The sequence below is a fragment of the Daphnia pulex genome, chromosome 1 (genome assembly GCF_021134715.1).
Source record: "Daphnia pulex isolate KAP4 chromosome 1, ASM2113471v1".
Taxonomy (NCBI): Eukaryota; Metazoa; Arthropoda; class Branchiopoda; order Diplostraca; family Daphniidae; genus Daphnia; species Daphnia pulex.
In genome coordinates, this window is record NC_060017.1 from 1,544,915 (window position 1) to 1,563,231 (window position 18,317).

The following is an 18,317-nucleotide window of genomic DNA, read 5'->3' on the forward strand; positions in this document are numbered from 1 at the left end:
ACAGCGGCAAAAAAAAATTTCGTGCCTTAAAAAAAGTCTTTAGATTTCCCGAAATCATAGCTTACAGCTAAAAATGAACATTCGCCGACTCAACCGCCGTCAAGTGGAATCGTTTTTCTCTCTCAATGTTTGTTCTCGTGCTCAATTGAATTTCAGTCCATTTAAATGTAATTGCTCTTTTGTTAGCTTATCAAAAAATGTTACATTATCTTAACTATCGGTTGATCTGCGTCGTTGCGGACGGATATTCACACAGAGCGAAATCAAATATAAAAGAGAACATTCACTTTGAAATCGGTGCTGGGCTGACGGAACGAGCTAGAAGAGCCTCTTATGGCTTGTATAGTTTTTCTTTCCCAGTGGAGATTGAATTTGGCACGAGATGACTAGGAATGAGGTCAACAAAGATCCGGTTGACTGGTCCAATAAGTACCTACAAAGTGAAAGTGGTTAATCAAATTAGTACTGACAAGAAATCGTAGTCTTTCCTAAGTGTAACTTTATATCTCTAGTAAATAATTAACACGCAAAGGAATTAAGGAAATCGGACACAAAATCGTAAAAGTAAACGACCATTTGACGACAAAGAACAAGTAAATTCAAAAGTTTTGGCTCGATGCGCTAAAAGATAACGACTAGAAGACATTTTTATTTTTAAAAAATGTTGGATGGTCAAACAGATTTTCATTTTTTTTTCAATAATTTTCAATAAGCAATTTGAAAAATCCATGAAAATTTTTGTATGTTGTGACTTGTTTGTCTTTGAAAGTCACTTAACAGCTTTCCATGCCTCCACGGCAACGTAGTCATGGAAAGCTTCGTTCACTTGCGGAAAATAAATCAAGTTTTTAGTGGTTTCTCAGGTCCTATTCCGCTTTTAAGAAACGGAATGTCACAATGCCAGTAAACAATCTTTGTTTTTAAATTTCCGTAATATCTTGAAGCTGGACTCACTTGAACGAATAGAAATCCCCCGCTTTCGATTTCTCTATTGAAATGCAAAGTAATATTCAAGTCTGTATCTACGGAGTAATATTTGGTACTTTCGCTTATTAGACACTCAATCATGAAAAATGACTTTCTCATTAGAACTTGATTTTTTACAGTGACCCAGAACATTTTCTGAAATGATCACAAGTTGAAGGACTCCGTGACACAGAACTTTGTTTATTTAGGAAACACTAGCTGATGAAGGTATAATAACTACGAAATTCATCACATGACAACCGGTCTAGATGCGATTGTCTGTGCATTGCTTATGACTCAGACAACTACTATAAATGATGTTTGTCATTGAGTATTGCCGATAACTGACTAGTAGGGATATCTACGGAAATTTTACTTTCGCTTGGACTTTCAACGTGGCTTTCTCATTGAAACTTGATTTCTATTGCCATGCCCCAGAAAAATGTAGATTTGCCTTACGGATTTGTCAGCGACTTTCAGTCACATCCATAGTGGGTTAAGGATAGGAAATAAAAGCAAGTAAAAACTCCAGATTCCAACTAATCACAAAACAGCGGTACACTGGAATTGAGCTCGTTTGGATGGTGGTGTCCATCATTTTTTTACTTGTCGAATGTCAGAAAATACAAATATGGAGCAATTAAGTATACCCGAATTTTACAAAGGCCGATCCGTGTTCATCACCGGCGCAACGGGTTTTATGGGCAAGGTGTTAGTGGAGAAGCTTTTACGATCCTGCCCCGAAGTTGATCGAATTTACTTGTTGATGAGACCATCAAAGGGCCAAAGTGTCGAGTGTCGTCTTGAGGATCTAATCAACAATCAGGTACGGATTTTAAATTCTTATTTTATACGAATTGTCACAAAAGTGATTTTTTTTTACAGATATTCGACGGGGTCAGGAAACAAGAGCCAAATGCATTGACGAAAATTGTAGCCGTGACAGGCGATGTGACCCTGCCCGGATACGGGTTATCGGCATTCGACTTGAATCTATTGATTGAAAATGTTTCTATCGTCTTCAACTCTGCCGCTACCATTAAATTCAACGAAGAACTCAAAGATGCCATCGAGATGAACGTCAAAGGTCCTATGCAGTTACTAGAAATTTGCCGACAGATGAAACGCCTTGTGGTAGCATCTCATAATTAACAGAGTTTTATAACGCCAATATACGTTTTAATTAACTCTTACAGGCTTTTGTTCACGTATCGACGGCTTTTAACAATCTCGACCGAGAAGAAATGAAAGAACAGGTTTACCATTCGAAAGTTGATCCCGTCAAATTGATTCAATTGCTTGACTGCCTTGACGACAACGCAGTGAAAAAGATCGCACCACAGTAAGAGCTTTATTAAAATGTTCTTGCAAGCGAAACCAATTTAATCTTTTACTACCATTTACTGTCAAGACTTTTGGGAAATTCCCCCAACACATATACCTACACAAAAGCATTGGCCGAGCAACTTCTCGAGGAACAATGCGGAAGCGTTCCATTGGCAATTGTAAGACCCTCAATAGTTACTGCAGCCCTCAAAGAACCCGTTCCCGGTTGGGTTGACAATTTCAACGGGGCAACAGGTGAAAATTATTGATTGGCACACACGAGTATCATTTTATTGAGACAGCCTTTATTGTCTTATAGGAACGATCGCTGCGGTCGGGAAGGGATTTTTCCGTGTCATGAAAATCAACGCAGATCTAGTCGCAGACATAATTCCTGTTGATTACCCTATCAATTTAATGATTTCCGTGGCTTGGCACTTAGCCACTCGCAGGTATAACAATCAAATATTTTTTCGAAATAAAATCCCGACAGCTACATGGTGACCAATGATTGACGTGGAATTTTCTGTTAGACCAAACGAAGTACCGGTTTACAGCTGTACAACTGGTCATCGAAACCCTTTAACTTGGGGTGGTCTGAAACGTTGTACCTTGCAGTCTTGGTTGAAATTCCCTGCCCAAGATATGATGTGGTACCCTAGCGCCCTTTACACAATTAACGACGCTTGGTACAAAATGAACGAAGTTTTGTTCCATACCATTCCGGCACACTTGTTCGACTTGTTTTATTCTATGACGGGCAAACGCACTCGATGGGTACGATCCAATTAATTATCAACAAATTTCCCGAGAGAAAATTCCTTATGTCTTTCGTGATTGCTAATAGGTCCGAATGTATGCCAAAGCAACTCTAGCATTTTCTACATTGGAGTTTTTTACGACGCATCAATGGAGATTCCTTAGTAATAACCCGATTCGTTTGTTGGAGGAAATGTCCAACCAAGACAAGAAAACTTTCTATTTTGATGTCCGCGAAATTGAATGGAAAAGCTACTTCGATGTTTTCATACAGGGAGCTCGGCGGTTCGTTCTTAAAGACGACCCAAGCACTCTGCCCCTCGCAAGACGCAACCTTAGCAGGTATAGTTGTAAATTCATAAAAACAAGAACCAGCGATTATTATTTTTAATCGTGGCGTTGGCCAATTTGCAGGCTGTACGTGGCACGGATGTTTCTGCGTCTACTTTTTTTCTTCGGTTTATTCACTGTATTGTGGCGCTCTTTTAGACCATTTTTACTACCTGTAACTGCAGTGTTCTTCTTAACAGAGTTTTTATCTGATAAGTCTTAAGCAAAGACAACGACGAATCAAACCTGAAGAGGTAAATCAGCCGGTTGTTTTACTTATCCTTACAACACGTAAAAATAGCATTCCTCTTTCATTTCTCCTCGTCGTCGTACGTAACCGTTTCCCTTGATTTTAAATAGTTAAATTGCGCTTTATAGTATTTAGCATGTTCAGCGAAGATGCCAAATGTTGTTGAGTATAGATTCAGCATTTTAAATCACCTAAGTTACAAGCCCTAGGATAAGGCTATCTAATATCTGTAAGTTTTATGTAGAACTTAAAAATCATTCCTTTTTCAAAATACCTTCATTTTAGACATTTTGGCTAGTATTGCGCCATTGAATTTTGCATTAAACGTGTTCAAAAGGTTTTTGAGGAACGTTTTACAGCTAACAAGTAATTAAAAGTCGTTCATGTAAACAATTTAATTCAACAAAATTAATTTCAACATTAGCCTTTGAAGATAATTCAACCGATAACGGAAAGATTTCTGTGAAATAAAATGTTCAAACCCCTCAAAGAAAAAAGACAAAATATCCTGTAAATTTCCGAGTTCGTCTTCCGAGATATGCGTCATCTAATCGTTGCTTGTATTGCGCAAACGCAATCATTACTGTGTAGTACTCATTAATGCATTGATATGATTTCTTGAGATTTTATTTTGTAAAAGAATATACGTATAATTGCCACCATCCCCAGAAAAGTTGCTCAAAAATAGTTCCCTTTCTTTGTTTGCTACAAAAACGTCTAATTTTATGTTAAAATGTTGATTGTAGAAAATATGCGATTTGTATAACAAATTATTACATATAATAAACATAATATATTGACGAATTGTAGCCTACATGTTGATTAGCAGACAAAGCAGCCCCACGAAAGGACTAAGGTTAAATCTTCACCAACTCGAAACCGAAAATTGAAAAATTTCTGATTAGCGTTAAATTAAATTGATTAGGAGTTAATTTTTTTAAATTGATTTATTTCTTTTGATAGGAATATGATATGATTTATTTTTCTTAAGGGATTGTAACTTTAGAGCTGTGAAAAGTGTCGAGTAGGTGGTACGTCGTTATTTGGAACGTGTCAAAACGAATGACCGGATCTTTGTTACATTAGTTACTAGATGCCCTGGCTAAACCTGCGCGGCTAAGGTTGCAAAAAATATATCTTTTCTTTTCTCAATATCTTTTAGCTTAATTTCTAATTGTAGCCTACATGTTGATTAGCAGACACAGCAGCCCCACGAAAGGACTAAGGTTAAATCTTCATCAACTTGAAACTAAAAATTGAAAAATTTCTGATTAGCGGTAAATTAAATGGATTAGGAGTTAATTTGTTGATATTGATTTATTTCTTTTGATAGGAATATGATATGATTTATTTTTCTTAAGGGATTGTAACTTTAGAGCTGTGAAAAGTGTCGAGTAGGTGGTAGTTGGAACGTGCCAAAACGAATGACCGGATCTTTGTTACATTAGTTCACTTGACTCCCCACAAACATTTGCAGTTATTACGCTTGCCGCTGCCACTAGTCCACGACCACCACGTTATCGTGGTGGTCGTGAAAATCCCGATTGCTGAACTTTACAGACGACTTAATGTCAATCCGGAAACTGTAAGCATAAAAAAGTCCTTAACCCCTGTTTTATTTTCTAATTAGAAACCAAATTTTTAAAAACTGTTATTAATACGATTGTTTTATTTGACGATTAGGGTTTGACGTCTGCGCAGGCCAAGGCCAACTTGGAGCGCGATGGGCATAATTGCCTCACCACTCACCAGTCCTCCCCAAACGACGCCGGAATGGATAAAATTTTGCAAGCAGCTCTTTTGTGGCTTCTCCATGCTCTTGTGGGTTGGTGCCATCCTCTGTAATGTCGCCTACGCCATTGAATACAGCCAGAACCCCGACATCCTAGGAGACAACGTGAGTCTTACAAACCAGACCATTTAAAATGATAAGCTATATTATTTCTATTCTGAATTTCTTTTTTTTTTTTGGTCTTGCAGTTGTAACTCGGCATTGTATTGGCGACCGTCGTCGTCGTTACCGGATGCTTCTCTTATTATCAGGAGAGTAAGAGTTCCAAGATTATGGAATCCTTCAAGAATTTGGTTCCCCATTCGGCCTTTGTCATCCGTGATGGCCAAAAACAGACAGTCAAAGCCGAGGAAGTCTGCCGCGGTGATACCGTTGAAGTCAAATTCGGCGATCGTATTCCGGCAGATATTCTTGTCATTGAGGCTCGCCAATTCAAAGTTTACAACTCTTCATTGACGGTAGAATCCGAGCCTCAGAGCCGATCTCCCAAATTCACTTACGACAACCCGTTAGAAACCAAGAAATTGGCTTTCTTCTCCACCGACGCCGTCGAAGGTGCTAAAAATTACTGTCTCACGTTGTCTCCTAGGATCTGGCTGGTCTCCGGGTTCTGGCTGTATTCAATGGCGTAGGCGACATTACAGAGGATGGCACCAACCCACAAGAGCATGGAGAAGCCACCAAAGAGCTGCTTGCAAAATTTGATCCATTCTGGCGTCGTTTGGGGAGGACTGGTGAGGCAATTATGCCCATCGCGCTCCAAGATGGCCTTGGCCTACGCAGACGTCAAACCCTAATCGTCAAATAAAACAATCGTAAATTAATAACAGTTTTTAAAAATTTGGTTTCTATTTAGAAAATAAAACAGGGGTTAAGGACTTTTTTATGCTTACAGTTTCCGGATTGATATTAAGTCGTCTGTAAAGTTCAGCAATCGGGATTTTGTGGTCGTCAATCTCCAACTCTTGCTTCAAATTGTATAGATCCTCGGATCTCCCAACAGTGACGACAACAACGGTCGTCAAAACAAAACCAATTAACTCTCTTTTTCTTCACTTCAATAACGAGAATAAACTTGATTGGTATCGATTTTAAACGTCAAATGTTTATTGTTAATGTGACATCAGTAACGGTCGTTTATTATTATATCCAGTATATAAGATGATGTGTGTGTGTGTGTATGTGAATCGAGTTACAAAACTCATGGAACCGTCTAGACTCGGCTCGTCGTAACACTCGTGGATTGAAGATGATATCTTGAGGCGTCGCACATCGTATGTATAGAGATTACAGAGTTGGTGCGGGGAATAATAGTTAACAAAACTAAATAGATTCATCATACACATGACGTTGAGATGCTAGAAAAAGGAGGGCAGAAGTTCGCATGGCACTAAATAATTAAAATAGAGAAACATGGCATCCAACAATCGAAAAAAGCCGTCAAAAAAAGGGATTGAATGGAAACTGCAATCAGCACTTGATTCGCGAATGAGAAATGAGCCAAATAATAAAAATCCAAAATGAGGTCTGGCTTGGTAGAAGATTAAAAAAAAAAGAAATCGAATCAATTTGTAAGCACTCTTAAAATGTCTTCATAAAGAAACCGAGTTCTCTTAGCTTTGATCTGAAAACAAATGAATACAATTCGAAAGCTAACTTCTAGAAAAGCGGAGACGATTGGACGAAAAACGATGCTTGGGGATTGTGAGACGAGCGAAGGGCGTAAATACACTAAGTGCAGGGGGATATATCTTATTTCTTTGAATAGGGGAAATGTTAAACCATTCTTCTTTTTAAAGCTTATTAGAATATCCCTCTTGACCATCATGACAAGACGAGTCTTATCCTCCTTTCCTCGTGTCGTCGCATCGATTTCATCGAATGAAAAGAATAAAAATAATAAAATAAAAAGATGAGATGTTCGGCGCTGGAAGCAAACATTCACGAATCGCCGCTAGCTTTGTTCGTCTTCTTCGAGCCTAGAGTTATGGAACCGAAGACTGATTTGAGAGTAGCACTCAGTGATTCCAGACTGCGGCCCGTTGGCGTTTGGGCTGTCGACGATGAGTTGGTGATCCGCCCCCTGAGGGCACCGTGAGCATCCAGGCATTTTTGATAGCGCAACTGTGTGAGAGAGACACCAATACCACAAGTAGGACGGGTATCGAAATTCAATACCAAGATATTATATGCAAAGTATACCTTGCAAGCGGCTTCTATTGTTTTGCAGATGGCGCCGGATGAAGGATAGCAGCAAAGAACGTGGGCGATGTAGACATCGTTGGCTGTGTGAACGATGAAACCACAGTTCTCTACCTGGCGACCGATGCCCAGGAACGACAGAAATCGAACACGTGATTCGACGATAATTTTCTCATCGTCCTAAAATAGTTAAAAACAATCAGGTCATGACTCTTTAAATTAAGAAAGAAAAGGTGCCGGAAGCATTGTCACCTCAGCATCGGTAATGGTAACTACTGAAGGTGCGACGGCCACATTAACGTCTCGCCATTGATCGGCTGGAACTTGGCTGGCCATTTGATCGATGGCGTCGTTGAGTGTTTCCATGCCGCTTGGACGGCGCACTTGAAGGCTGCCAATGTATTGCGCTTTTAGCACCTTACGCGGCTCTTCCATCGGCGTAGGAAAGCTCTGGCCTGAATACAAAAGAGACAACTCAGGAAGCAACTCAATTTTGAACGCCTCATTAACTGAAGAACGTACTCGACAACAATATCTGTCCGATTTTGCTGGTATGGCGTCGCTGTTCCGATGGTAAGTTGCTGGGACGGCTGCGAGATGCCGAAAGCGGGCTAGAACCCACAGTACCCACAGCCATATTAGATCCTGCACGATCAAAAAAAAATTACAAAGATATCCACCACGTCAAAAAAAAGATGATGAAAAAACATAAGGGGAATGTCAATAACGACCAAGCTTACCATTTTCGGCAGGTTTACCGAAGCCGTGCTGTAGATTACGTTCGATCATGATCTTTTTGCAGATGTCCCTGAGTGTATTGGCAATCGTGCGGGCCGGCGTGTCGCAGCGGAATACATGGCACATGTGCTTTCGTGTTACGCGGTCACGAGCGACGTAAGCGAAATCCCTATAACATGGATGACATCCATTATCAGAAAATGCTTCGACGGCTATTGGAAATAAGGAACGAGACAAAGAAAAAAGTCACAACAAAAGGGAACGGAGCGTGCCATTTTTTTTTATCGTTGGTGCATAGCATGCATGGGTCGCAGGAATGAAAATTGAACGCAACCAAATGCAACGCATGATGCTTGTGTGTTTTTATTTTACCTTTCCCTGTTTTCCCGTAAAGTCGCAAAGGGGTCGAAGTGCGCAAGAAAGAATAATGAGTATTAAAGAACCTTCACCAGTTTAAGGAAAAATAAAACTACTGCCGAATGAGTTGCACTATTTACCGTCCGTTGTCGCGACCAACTCCCCACACACGGATCGTGTGAATGGGTTGACTGTTCAAGACGGCAAAGCTCTCGGTATCAATCAGCTTTAGCGATCCTTCATCGAGATCCATAAACAAGTCCTTGCCCTGTCCGAATGAATTATTTTCATTTTTAAATGATTAAAATACTTGACAATGGATATCTTACATCTCCCCAACGGCCGACAACGTCCAGCAAGTCATGCCGACCCAAACTCAAGTCGACGATGCAACGGTTGACGGCCTTGGAACTACGCTCAGGTGTGAGGTCTTCTTCGGCTATTTCAACCCAACCCAGAGACCGGACAGAGAATCGGATGGCTGGCGATTTTGAACCAGAATTCCGAGATTCGGCAGAAGCGCTGGAACCGAGTGACACCGGGAAACTCCTTCTCCTGTTTAAACAAAAATAAATCTTAGAATGAAAAACCCAAACCCAAACTAAACTAAAAGTTATACTTGAAGGCCATATCCTCTTTGGATCGGATACTATCCAGATCAGAGAGTGTGAAGCTAGTCGTGCTTCTGGGAACCACCGGAGTGAAACTTGCACTAATTGCCTTGTTTACGTTAGAGAAAAAAAAAAGAGAATAAATAATCAAGTTCAGACATTTGGTTGTGTAAGAGAGCCAACCTCTGCTTCGCGCACCACTTGGCGTTGAAAATTCATTGCTGGTTGGCTCGAGGAATCTTTGTTCTCAGGTGGTTCACGTTGAATAGTTCCACTTTTGATGTGCCAATAATACGGTCCATCATCATCTATCGAACGATTATCAACCAAAAATTGTGTTATTAAATCAAGAACTCGATTAGATTAATTGGGAGAGTGTTGTATGTACCTTCGTGTTTTTCCCAGCCAGGTGGCAGTTGCTCTTCGCTTCTGTCTGGTTCACTATCGCAAGCAGTTGCCGTAGCGCAGCTACTTTCCGATGCGGACGGAGAGCCCGTGTCGACGCTGCTGCTATCAGTGCCCTGTCTCTCGACCGCAGACTTGCGCTGTTCGGCATCGATAGACGTGCCATAGTTGTTCAACACGCCCCTGTAAATAGAAATCACACATCGTATTGATATTCCCAGCGCGCCTTTAAGTGCGTGTTTAAGAGGAGGCGGACCTATTGTTGTCGAAATCCGGACTGCCGAGATTCATCACTGGACCAACTTGGACGTCAACTCCCATCGACGTCGGATCGAGCGAAGCGTAGTGTCTCCTTTGACGAGTGGCATTACCGCCACTCAAGCTGGTGCTCGAACCAGTTCGAGCCAATTCCAGCTCCATTCCGAGATCCTGCCGTTTTGTAATCGGTTTAATAAAGACGAATGCTTGCCAATTTGGGCCATCATCAACTTTCGATCATCTCGAGAGTGTAGATACGTACCATGTTTGAAAGTTGCGGCGAGAGGACGTCCATGCTGTAGCCAAGTAGCGCCGAGTTTAAATTATAATGTTCCGTGTTTGAGTTTAGAGCGTCTTCCAGACGTACAGCGTTCAAATGAAGTTGATAGTTGGGATTCTCGTAACTCAATCGTCCGTTCTCTATTGATTACATACAATGGCAATCGCGTTAATGAAAAAGGTCATCGCAACACGAAATAGAACCCGACAAGATACGCAAAAAACCAAACGAGGATCCGAGCCAAAGTCATCAATCACAAAGGCGGCAATGCTGCCGGAGAAAAAGAAAAAAATAACAGTAACAAGCCAGAACATAATAAGGGGTGAGCGAAAAAAGAACGGCTAGGAATCAAATAAAACCATCGAAAGTTCGGCATCCAAGTGGCAAAAGGAATTTCCGCACGAACGAACCCAAGAAGAAACGAAAAAGTAACGAACAAAAATAATGTTTGTTCCGGTAATCGAGCAGAACGGACACAAAAAAGTTGATAAAAAACACATTGATTTGGTTAGTACCTAAGAAAATGTCTTCGTCTTGGCCAGGAATCGACTGGTCGCCCATCTTGAACGACGACAAGGCCCCCCTTCTCTTATTCCAGCAGCAGCTATACTGAACCAAAGTCTGATCGAACCGTGCTCAGGCTATACTGTAATTCCGAGCATGCCCGAGAATAAAGAGAATAATACACACACACAAAAAAAGACGGCGGTGGCAATCAATTTTTTGGCCATAATTCAAAGGCAATCACAACAGGAGGAAACGGAAGAGAAAAAAAGAATCGATAAAGAAGAATATAATAATAATAAAAAAAAAAGTTCGGGCGGCATTGATCGTGACCGTGTTAGGTGAAAGGGTTCGAGCGCAATGACGCCCAAGGTATTTATCATGACGACGAAATAGATCACCGGAAGGAAAGACATGGTCCAAAAAAAAAAATCCAAACAATACGATTGTATGTAGATTTACGGAGTAGTAATAGCATAGACTCTTTAAAAGAGATTCCGCCCTCGCACATTATTTACGTCATCGTGGCATTTTCTCGACTGAGCAACGAACAGTGTCTTGACAACACAATTCGGACGTCGACCGCTGAGGCAAGTTTGGAAAAATAAAATAAGAAAAAAACATAGACAAGTCGCATGAGCGTCACACACTAGAAAGTGAATTTTAGCGTGTGTAGTGCGGATAGTAAAAATAAAATAAAATAAAAACCCCCAAAAGAAGACGGTAAATAGCTGGCAGGGGCGCCCCCATCAGCTGTGTACAAGGACACACAGAAGAAGTACTATATGGCGTCGCTTGGCCACCGACCGATCAATACGACGTCGGGGAAAGATGGCCGACCAACTTGTAACTCTTGTGACTCATAGGACGTTTCGATCGATCGAAATGAAATTAATCAAATCCGAAACAAATGTGGAAGTTTGGCACATACTTTGTTGTCGTGTCTTTGAACTCGAAACCAAAAAACCATAACAACTGAACACGGTCATCTCTTTTGACTAACAAGGTGCCAAAATCAAGGTAAGAAAAGAATTGAAAAAGATCTAGGAAACGTACCGCAATTGTTGACAGCGAGTCGACAATGGTCAAACATGGTGTTGTGTAAAACAAGGGAATCGAGCCAGATGCTAATTGGATTCTAGCCAAAATATAGAAGGATTATCCGTTGATGCGGTTGAGAACGAGAGAAGATGTGGGCGACGTTATCGACAGACGGACACGGACTGGCTGTGTGTATATGCGCGCAAGCGAGTGCCAGCAGGTCTTAAGCCCGACACACAACGACACACAGTGCATATCGACTAGGCTCTCTCTTTCCCCCCGTCCTATAGCTATTACCCCCCAGCTGTTTGATACACACACTATGAAACCAATGAGGAAGATGGGAGAGAAAGAGACTGTCTTTTTGGTATTAGCAGGGCGGAATTGATCCTGCGCAACTCCTCCATCAAAGTCGGCAGGAGAAGCTAGCGAGGGTGAAAGAAATATTGCATCTGCGGAAGAAGTGAGCTGATGAACGATATTATACCCCAGTTACGCGGTCAAAAGTTCTGGAGCATTTTTCTTATGACACAAATCTGGACATAAATCTTTAGTCTTAATGCTGCTCATGTGAACTTGGGGAGGAAAGGCCGTAATTTCCACAACGTCGACCAGTAATTGGCTTCCACGATCTAATAGCAATATCAGCGATTGTTTCTCTCTCGCTGCCACAACTTTTTCAACGGCTTACTGAAAGCAGCTCTTGATTAACCACTAATTGCTCTCTGCAGTAGCTAAGATCAGCTGCGCCAAATTAGATTAGGTGACTCGTCTAAAACAAAGGAACCAAGTTTTCATTACTTCAACAAACCCAGCTAAATATTAAAACGAAACGTTCGTTCAAGTAATTCATTTAATGACAAGAAAATGTTCAATTCGTTCAACTAGCAAAGTATTTTGAGGGGAAAAAACAACAAAGTGGAACGCTGCGGGTGTCCCATAAAAGAGTAGCGAGACCAAGAGGCATGCATGGATGATTAATGATATGGTGGCTGAAGGAGTATATCAGTTGAAACTTCTTATCATTCCGACAGTGAGCTTTATAAAGAAAGGATTCATTAGTAATCCCGCATAGTTTTTTTTTTTCTTGGGCACATGTACGTCCTTTCAATATTCATGAGCACCAGCGGCCTGCAATTCATTGACCGAGTGAAACAAGTTCACGTTTCTCATCTGTAAGGATATTTGCTTATTATGATGGGAAGAACATTCCACTTGATACCAGCGGCTTAACAGACACTTGGGAAGGGCAAGGGAGACTGTTTGGATTATGTCTGACAATGCGACTTCAAGATGGTAGGTACAATACCCCAAAACCTATTACGCTGCTTGCAATCGATGTGATACGTAGAATTAGTTACTATGTGGGGGTATTAGAGGACAAAAAGAGATCGATATATTTCGATTCTTTTTCGGCGAACCCATTACACGAACCCCGATTGTGTTGCCTGGTCAACTTAACTTCAGGGTTCAATGCAAGTCACGAAGAGCAAACAGATCGAAAATGGATACAATACACGCGTCAGCATTTTGATGACAGTTGAAACCAGTTTTGGCATTCAGAAATCGAAATTGCTCTCTGCTTTGTGGTGGAAGATGGCGACATGACGTGAGCTCCACCACCATATTTTCCTTATTCTAACTCTCTTCTCCACTCCACACCCCTTTTGCGACAAAACCGATTCTGACTTGTTTTTAGCTGCTGCAAAAATATTGACCAAACGTTGGTTAGACACTGTGTGGACGGACCACTACTGTAATGCGAATCTTGTGGCTTTTTTGACGATCGATTGGTGCTAAGACACATGTGATGATGAATGAGTTGTGACCCAATGTGAAGCCAGAATAGATGGAAACACCCTCGAGACAGTATCGCGATAAATCACGATAAACAAGAGAAAATAAGACAACGAACTTTTCAAATATCAATCTAGATATTAAGAAGAAGAAAAGAATTCACTTACCCCGTCGGGAGATGTCATAATCTTTCGCAAAACATAACAAAACCCCAAAAATTATTATTTGTGACTTGCAGCCGACACACACACGCCTCTTGTCTTGTTTTGTCGACGACAACGATATCGAAGCCATCTACCGTGAGGATATTTTACTAGTGATGCTCAAGGTTACAGTCTCGTGTCATAAAAGAGGGTTTTTGACTGTTTACTTTAATAAATCAACAAATCAATCATTTTTGTAAATTTTTTGTTTAATTTCAGTTTTTAGTTCATTATCCTCGTTCTTGATTTACATTATCGACAATAGAGTTGGCTAACGTCTGAAGTTGCCAGTTCGCTGAAATTGTGAAAAACCGATTGGCCACAATTCAATGTCCTCCGGAAAAGAAAATTAATCTGACTTTTACCGAACTTTCCGTCAAAGAGTGCTGTGATTTTATAACCGTAAGTCTATATACCCTCTTTTAGTTAAGTGATAAAAGATTATTATTTGATTTTATGTACTGCAAATAAATAAGTCGAATTGAATTTCAATTGAACGTTTTGCAGGTATTCGACGGATTCGCCAATCCGCTCCGGGTTAATTTAAATGGTTACGATAGTCCAGCGGATGTGATCTCATCACCGACTCACCGTCCAATCAAATGGCGGTAAAGTTTTCTTCGAATGATGAAAATATTACAGAATTTGATGCAACTAAATTAAGACCTGTGTCGAGATGGCTGCAAGCGACATTTACCTTCGTATGAAATTGAAAAATGTTGAATTTTTAATTTGTGATCGACTACGTAATCCTATTTATTAATTTTTAAAATGTAAATAAAAGTGTTTTCCGTGAAGCCCGCCTAAATTTTCATTTTAAAAAAGGTTGCCAAATTGGGCTAAAGAAACCGCTTTGAATTGTGATTTGTGAAGGATTCGATTTTCACCATGGCAACCATTTTCATATTTTCGCCTGCTCGTAAACGTTAATAAACTGACAAGGCGCAACAGGTGTACGTTACGTCTGCACGAAAAGAAGGCAACCGGTGACGATCTCCGATTCCATAAATTGAATTCCAGAAACAAAAGTAATAATTGTTCAAAACAATATTGGCCTCGGCCTCGGCGTTCAAAACCATATTTTTATCTTAATAAATGTATTGTTAAACCAGCCGTTTTAGGTGTCATTGGACACCAAACCCTGAAAATGGAAAGTGACTTTTTGAGTTCACTGAAAGGTAAATGAATTCATCTTATTTTTCTTTTGTAGCTAAATAAATACTTTCTTGAACAGTAATAGTGTCAAATTTTTTATTTCACAGCTGAATGAATTAATCATGTCAAATGAATCTATTATAGGCGGTTATCCTCACTTGACTGAGAAAATTCTGAATTTACTGGATGCTCGCAGTTTGGCTAATGCTGAGCTTGTGTGTAGTCAGTGGAGATCCTTCATTGCTGATGGAAGGTGTTGGAAAAAATATCTTCTGTCCAAAAAAGTAAAACCGAGATTTGATTTCTTTAATATGATGCTCAATTTATTTGTCTTTACTGCTATCGTCAGGTCACTAGCATTCCAAATATTTTCAGTTGGGCTGAATATTCTGGAGATAATGAGTCTGAAAGGCATCACAATAAACAAGACTGGATGAAAATCCACAATTTTTATCAGGTTTATTTTCTTAAAAATTAATTGTCATGTATCTAAAGTAAAATAAGACTGTGTTTTACATGTCAATTGAATCTGAAAGAAATTAGAAGATAACTGGCGATCGGCTTCTGGCAGACAGCAGAAAATAGTAAATTATGAATGTCGGTGCTTCTCCATGAACACCACGAAAATATTCACTGCCGGTTACGCTGAAATTCCGTGTATTATAAAAACCTGGAACAGGAAATCTCTCCATTTCGAAAGGGTAAAAAATGAATTTAAATATCTTACTGTACTCTACTTTGGTATCTAACTTTACTCTAACGTATAAATGTTTTTTTTTTTTAAATTCTGTACGCAGAATTTCACAGACGGAGACAAACTTAAAATAGTCAGCATGGATTGCGACGATGATTTCCTTGTCACAATGTCAATCGACGATTGGTTTGATCGCCCCGGTATACCTTGCGTATCTACCATCTTTGTTCGTGAATTACAATCTGGAGAAGTGGTATGTCTATCTTAGTGATTCCCAGATTTGCATTGGAATCTCTTTGTCTGAAGCTTTTCATCATTTTCTCTGTGTAACCTAACTTTCTTTGCAGATTCAAAGGATTATGGGCAATTATTCGCGTATCTGTCTAAACTTATTCGATAAGATTGTCAATGTCCGCTTTGGCCATGGATTGCTCATCAGTCATCAGGTTGTCGGTGAACTCCATCAGGTGCGGCGTTGAATTTTTTTTTTCTATCAAAGCTCGCCAATGAAAAAGCTTGTCTTTCTCTTTCATTGTTTAATTTTTCATTGTATTTAGAATGTTCTCGAATCTCGTCTGGATATATGGCGAATGGGGAATGCACGGGAATTTGAAGCTAAAAGCACTGTGTGTCTTGCTCCCATTTCCATTTTTAATGTGATCTATCCAGTTCTCATTGGCCATGACGAAAATTACATCGTCGTTCACAGCAGCGACCCGCCTCGTTTTGAAATCATATCGACGTCTTCTCTGAACCTCACCAGGACCATCGACGCTTTCGATAAATGTCCCAGTGCTAAGTACAAGGACGGATTAATTGTGTCGAGTTCCGCCAAGAGGCAGATGGGCACTCACACACGCACCTGCTGCATCATCAGGTTTTTTTCCCATCAAATGAAAAATAAAAAACACTTAATGCTTTATTTATGGTTCGTTAAAAATGTTTTTGAATTTTATAATTTCAGGATATTGGACGCGGAAACGGGTTTGTGCTTGCGGGAAATTCAAGAGCCTGAACCCTCAATTCCACATCCTCATCTCAATTTCTATCATCTAGTTGGGTGAGAATCAGCAAAGCAACTTCGTCCTTTTTTATATTTATTATTATTGTATTATTATTTTTTTTTTTTGAGTGTCGTCGATGATCGGTCTCTTACTTCAGTGTTTTTTGTATGCGCATAATCCAGATTCACCACCAATTATCTAATCACTGTACCGTACCTGTCAATGTTGAAGAAACGAGTAATCAAAATCCGAGATCTCAGCGTTGCCATAGACCTGCACAGCAATCAGACTTCCGCATCGACTGATGTCCTTGCAACTCTTGAACTGGTTAGTAGAGAACTATAAATCTATTCTATTACATGCAGTCAACTTATCTGTGATTGATTGTCGTCGTTTTTATTTTTCAAGGATTGGGGTACCGCGTTGAACGATCGTTTCATAGTTGACGATTTCCAGCTCGTTTATTTTCATTCTCATGCACTTGTCGTGCACAGTTTTGCTCCAGAAGTTTAATGAGTGGATTGCAGCGTTCCTAAAATTCCCTTCAAATGTTACTGTTGGCGATCCATAACATGAGCTATTTTGTTTGGTTTTTTTCACTATTGGTGTTGTTGAACCTTGATTAAAAATTTATGGGTCACAGTTTCGCCCCCGCACAGCATTTTTGCAGTTTGATTAAGTGATTAAAATTTGAACTATTCGAAAGACAGTATAGCTACTTTGTCTTGCGGGGTTGCATTTCTGGCTATTCGGAACACTGAACCACAGCGGGTTAAAGTGTGCATTAATTGAGCCATCCATTCGATAGGTTGCAGATGTATAATAGCGTATCGATCGTCTCATTATGTGCCCCAGCGAATGCCCCAAAGAATTCAGATGCGCTTTGACTTTAAGCTACAATCGGTTCTAATCTCATTTCCCCCGAAATAATTTAACGATTTAAGGAAACAGGTTGCACATCATCATCATTATACGCTCATTATTCATCATCACCCTAGATCAAAACATCAGTGATCTTATGATATGATTGTTAAAAGTCGACCATATCCTCCCTATATCCTGTTGTATTTCAGGTCAATGCGCTGCGCCGTATTATATATACTGGATGCGTATTTTAGTTAGGTTGGTGAAATCCTTTTTCTTCTTTATTGGACGTGGGTGATGGTGAAACTTTTGGTGAAACAGAAGACAGCTCAATCGCACAGACAAAGCGAAATAAGACATGATCGAGATGTACTGCCTCCCTTGAGATATTTTGGGGGAAATGGAAACAATAGGATATAGCGCGGTCGCTGCGGTAAATGGGAAAAGACGGAAGACGGACCATGAAAAATCTATGACGCCACGTCCATCTGCTGGCAGTACAAGCCAATCAATTCCAGCACACACGGCGATGCTGGCAGAGATCGAAATCATGAATAAAATACACCAACAGTGTAGGTGCATGCAGTACGCGGTACGGCATGGCCTAAGAAGGTTTGCGAGCGTTACTATGAGCTCCCACAACGAAGGAGAGAGTTATATAAATATGGTAGACTCTGCTGTTGTTCACAAGGACGCTTTATGAAAGGGGGATTGTTATTTGTTATCTGACACTGCATTGATTAATTTCAATACGATGGAGGTCAGGGAAGTGAGAGTAAAG

General features: G+C 40.2%; 3 protein-coding genes and 1 pseudogene across 10 annotated transcripts; 3 read left to right on the forward strand and 1 right to left on the reverse strand.

The window, feature by feature from the left end:
- Positions 1-456: 456 nt before the first annotated feature.
- On the forward strand, positions 457-4,435 carry LOC124201752 (putative fatty acyl-CoA reductase CG5065). The gene is made up of 8 exons (XM_046597994.1): positions 457-1,792; positions 1,852-2,100; positions 2,163-2,308; positions 2,378-2,547; positions 2,612-2,744; positions 2,826-3,069; positions 3,140-3,393; positions 3,466-4,435. Exons 1-8 carry the CDS (start codon positions 1,580-1,582, stop codon positions 3,602-3,604), a joined length of 1,548 nt encoding a protein of 515 aa, XP_046453950.1. The 5' UTR covers positions 457-1,579; the 3' UTR covers positions 3,605-4,435.
- LOC124192472 lies at positions 4,365-6,149 on the forward strand (annotated as a pseudogene).
- Positions 6,150-6,508: 359 nt separating this feature from the next.
- Positions 6,509-14,068, reverse strand: LOC124200267 (protein Fe65 homolog). 8 transcript variants are annotated; one of them, XM_046596468.1, is made up of 15 exons: positions 13,784-13,888; positions 10,790-10,920; positions 10,257-10,414; positions 9,993-10,165; positions 9,720-9,919; positions 9,515-9,639; positions 9,340-9,440; positions 9,050-9,275; positions 8,861-8,988; positions 8,736-8,741; positions 8,366-8,532; positions 8,148-8,270; positions 7,878-8,080; positions 7,626-7,805; positions 6,509-7,547 (listed from the first exon to the last, which is right to left on the reverse strand). In XM_046596468.1, exons 2-15 carry the CDS (start codon positions 10,833-10,835, stop codon positions 7,365-7,367), a joined length of 2,019 nt encoding a protein of 672 aa, XP_046452424.1. In that variant the 5' UTR covers positions 10,836-10,920; positions 13,784-13,888; the 3' UTR covers positions 6,509-7,364. The 8 variants fall into 8 exon arrangements, with proteins under 8 accessions (XP_046452424.1, XP_046452413.1, XP_046452434.1 ...); XM_046596457.1 differs by lacking the exon at positions 10,790-10,920 and adding an exon at positions 11,835-11,916 and having other exon boundaries at positions 13,784-13,872; XM_046596478.1 differs by lacking the exon at positions 13,784-13,888 and adding an exon at positions 11,835-12,666 and having other exon boundaries at positions 10,790-10,915.
- Positions 14,069-14,699: 631 nt separating this feature from the next.
- Positions 14,700-17,333, forward strand: LOC124200320 (F-box and WD repeat domain-containing 11-A-like). Its single transcript, XM_046596525.1, has 11 exons — positions 14,700-14,847; positions 14,932-14,997; positions 15,119-15,258; positions 15,324-15,431; positions 15,511-15,675; positions 15,772-15,921; positions 16,016-16,135; positions 16,226-16,545; positions 16,633-16,728; positions 16,855-16,999; positions 17,081-17,333. Exons 2-11 carry the CDS (start codon positions 14,967-14,969, stop codon positions 17,183-17,185), a joined length of 1,380 nt encoding a protein of 459 aa, XP_046452481.1. The 5' UTR covers positions 14,700-14,847; positions 14,932-14,966; the 3' UTR covers positions 17,186-17,333.
- The last annotated feature ends 984 nt before the right edge of the window (positions 17,334-18,317 follow it).

Coding starts and splice junctions, on each gene's coding strand:
- LOC124201752 (XM_046597994.1), top strand. CDS start 1,580: ATGTCAGAAAATACAAATATGGAGCAATTAAGTATACCCGAATTTTAC. Junction 2,101..2,162: donor GACAGATGAAACGCCTTGTG/GTAGCATCTCAT, acceptor TAACTCTTACAG/GCTTTTGTTCACGTATCGAC. Junction 2,745..2,825: donor TGGCACTTAGCCACTCGCAG/GTATAACAATCA, acceptor ATTTTCTGTTAG/ACCAAACGAAGTACCGGTTT.
- LOC124200267 (XM_046596446.1), bottom strand. CDS start 13,910: ATGGCTTCGATATCGTTGTCGTCGACAAAACAAGACAAGAGGCGTGTG. Junction 8,271..8,365: donor CGGTAAACCTGCCGAAAATG/GTAAGCTTGGTC, acceptor TTGATCGTGCAG/GATCTAATATGGCTGTGGGT. Junction 8,081..8,147: donor CGGACAGATATTGTTGTCGA/GTACGTTCTTCA, acceptor TTTTGTATTCAG/GCCAGAGCTTTCCTACGCCG.
- LOC124200320 (XM_046596525.1), top strand. CDS start 14,967: ATGGAAAGTGACTTTTTGAGTTCACTGAAAG. Junction 15,676..15,771: donor AATCTCTCCATTTCGAAAGG/GTAAAAAATGAA, acceptor TTCTGTACGCAG/AATTTCACAGACGGAGACAA. Junction 15,922..16,015: donor AATTACAATCTGGAGAAGTG/GTATGTCTATCT, acceptor CTTTCTTTGCAG/ATTCAAAGGATTATGGGCAA.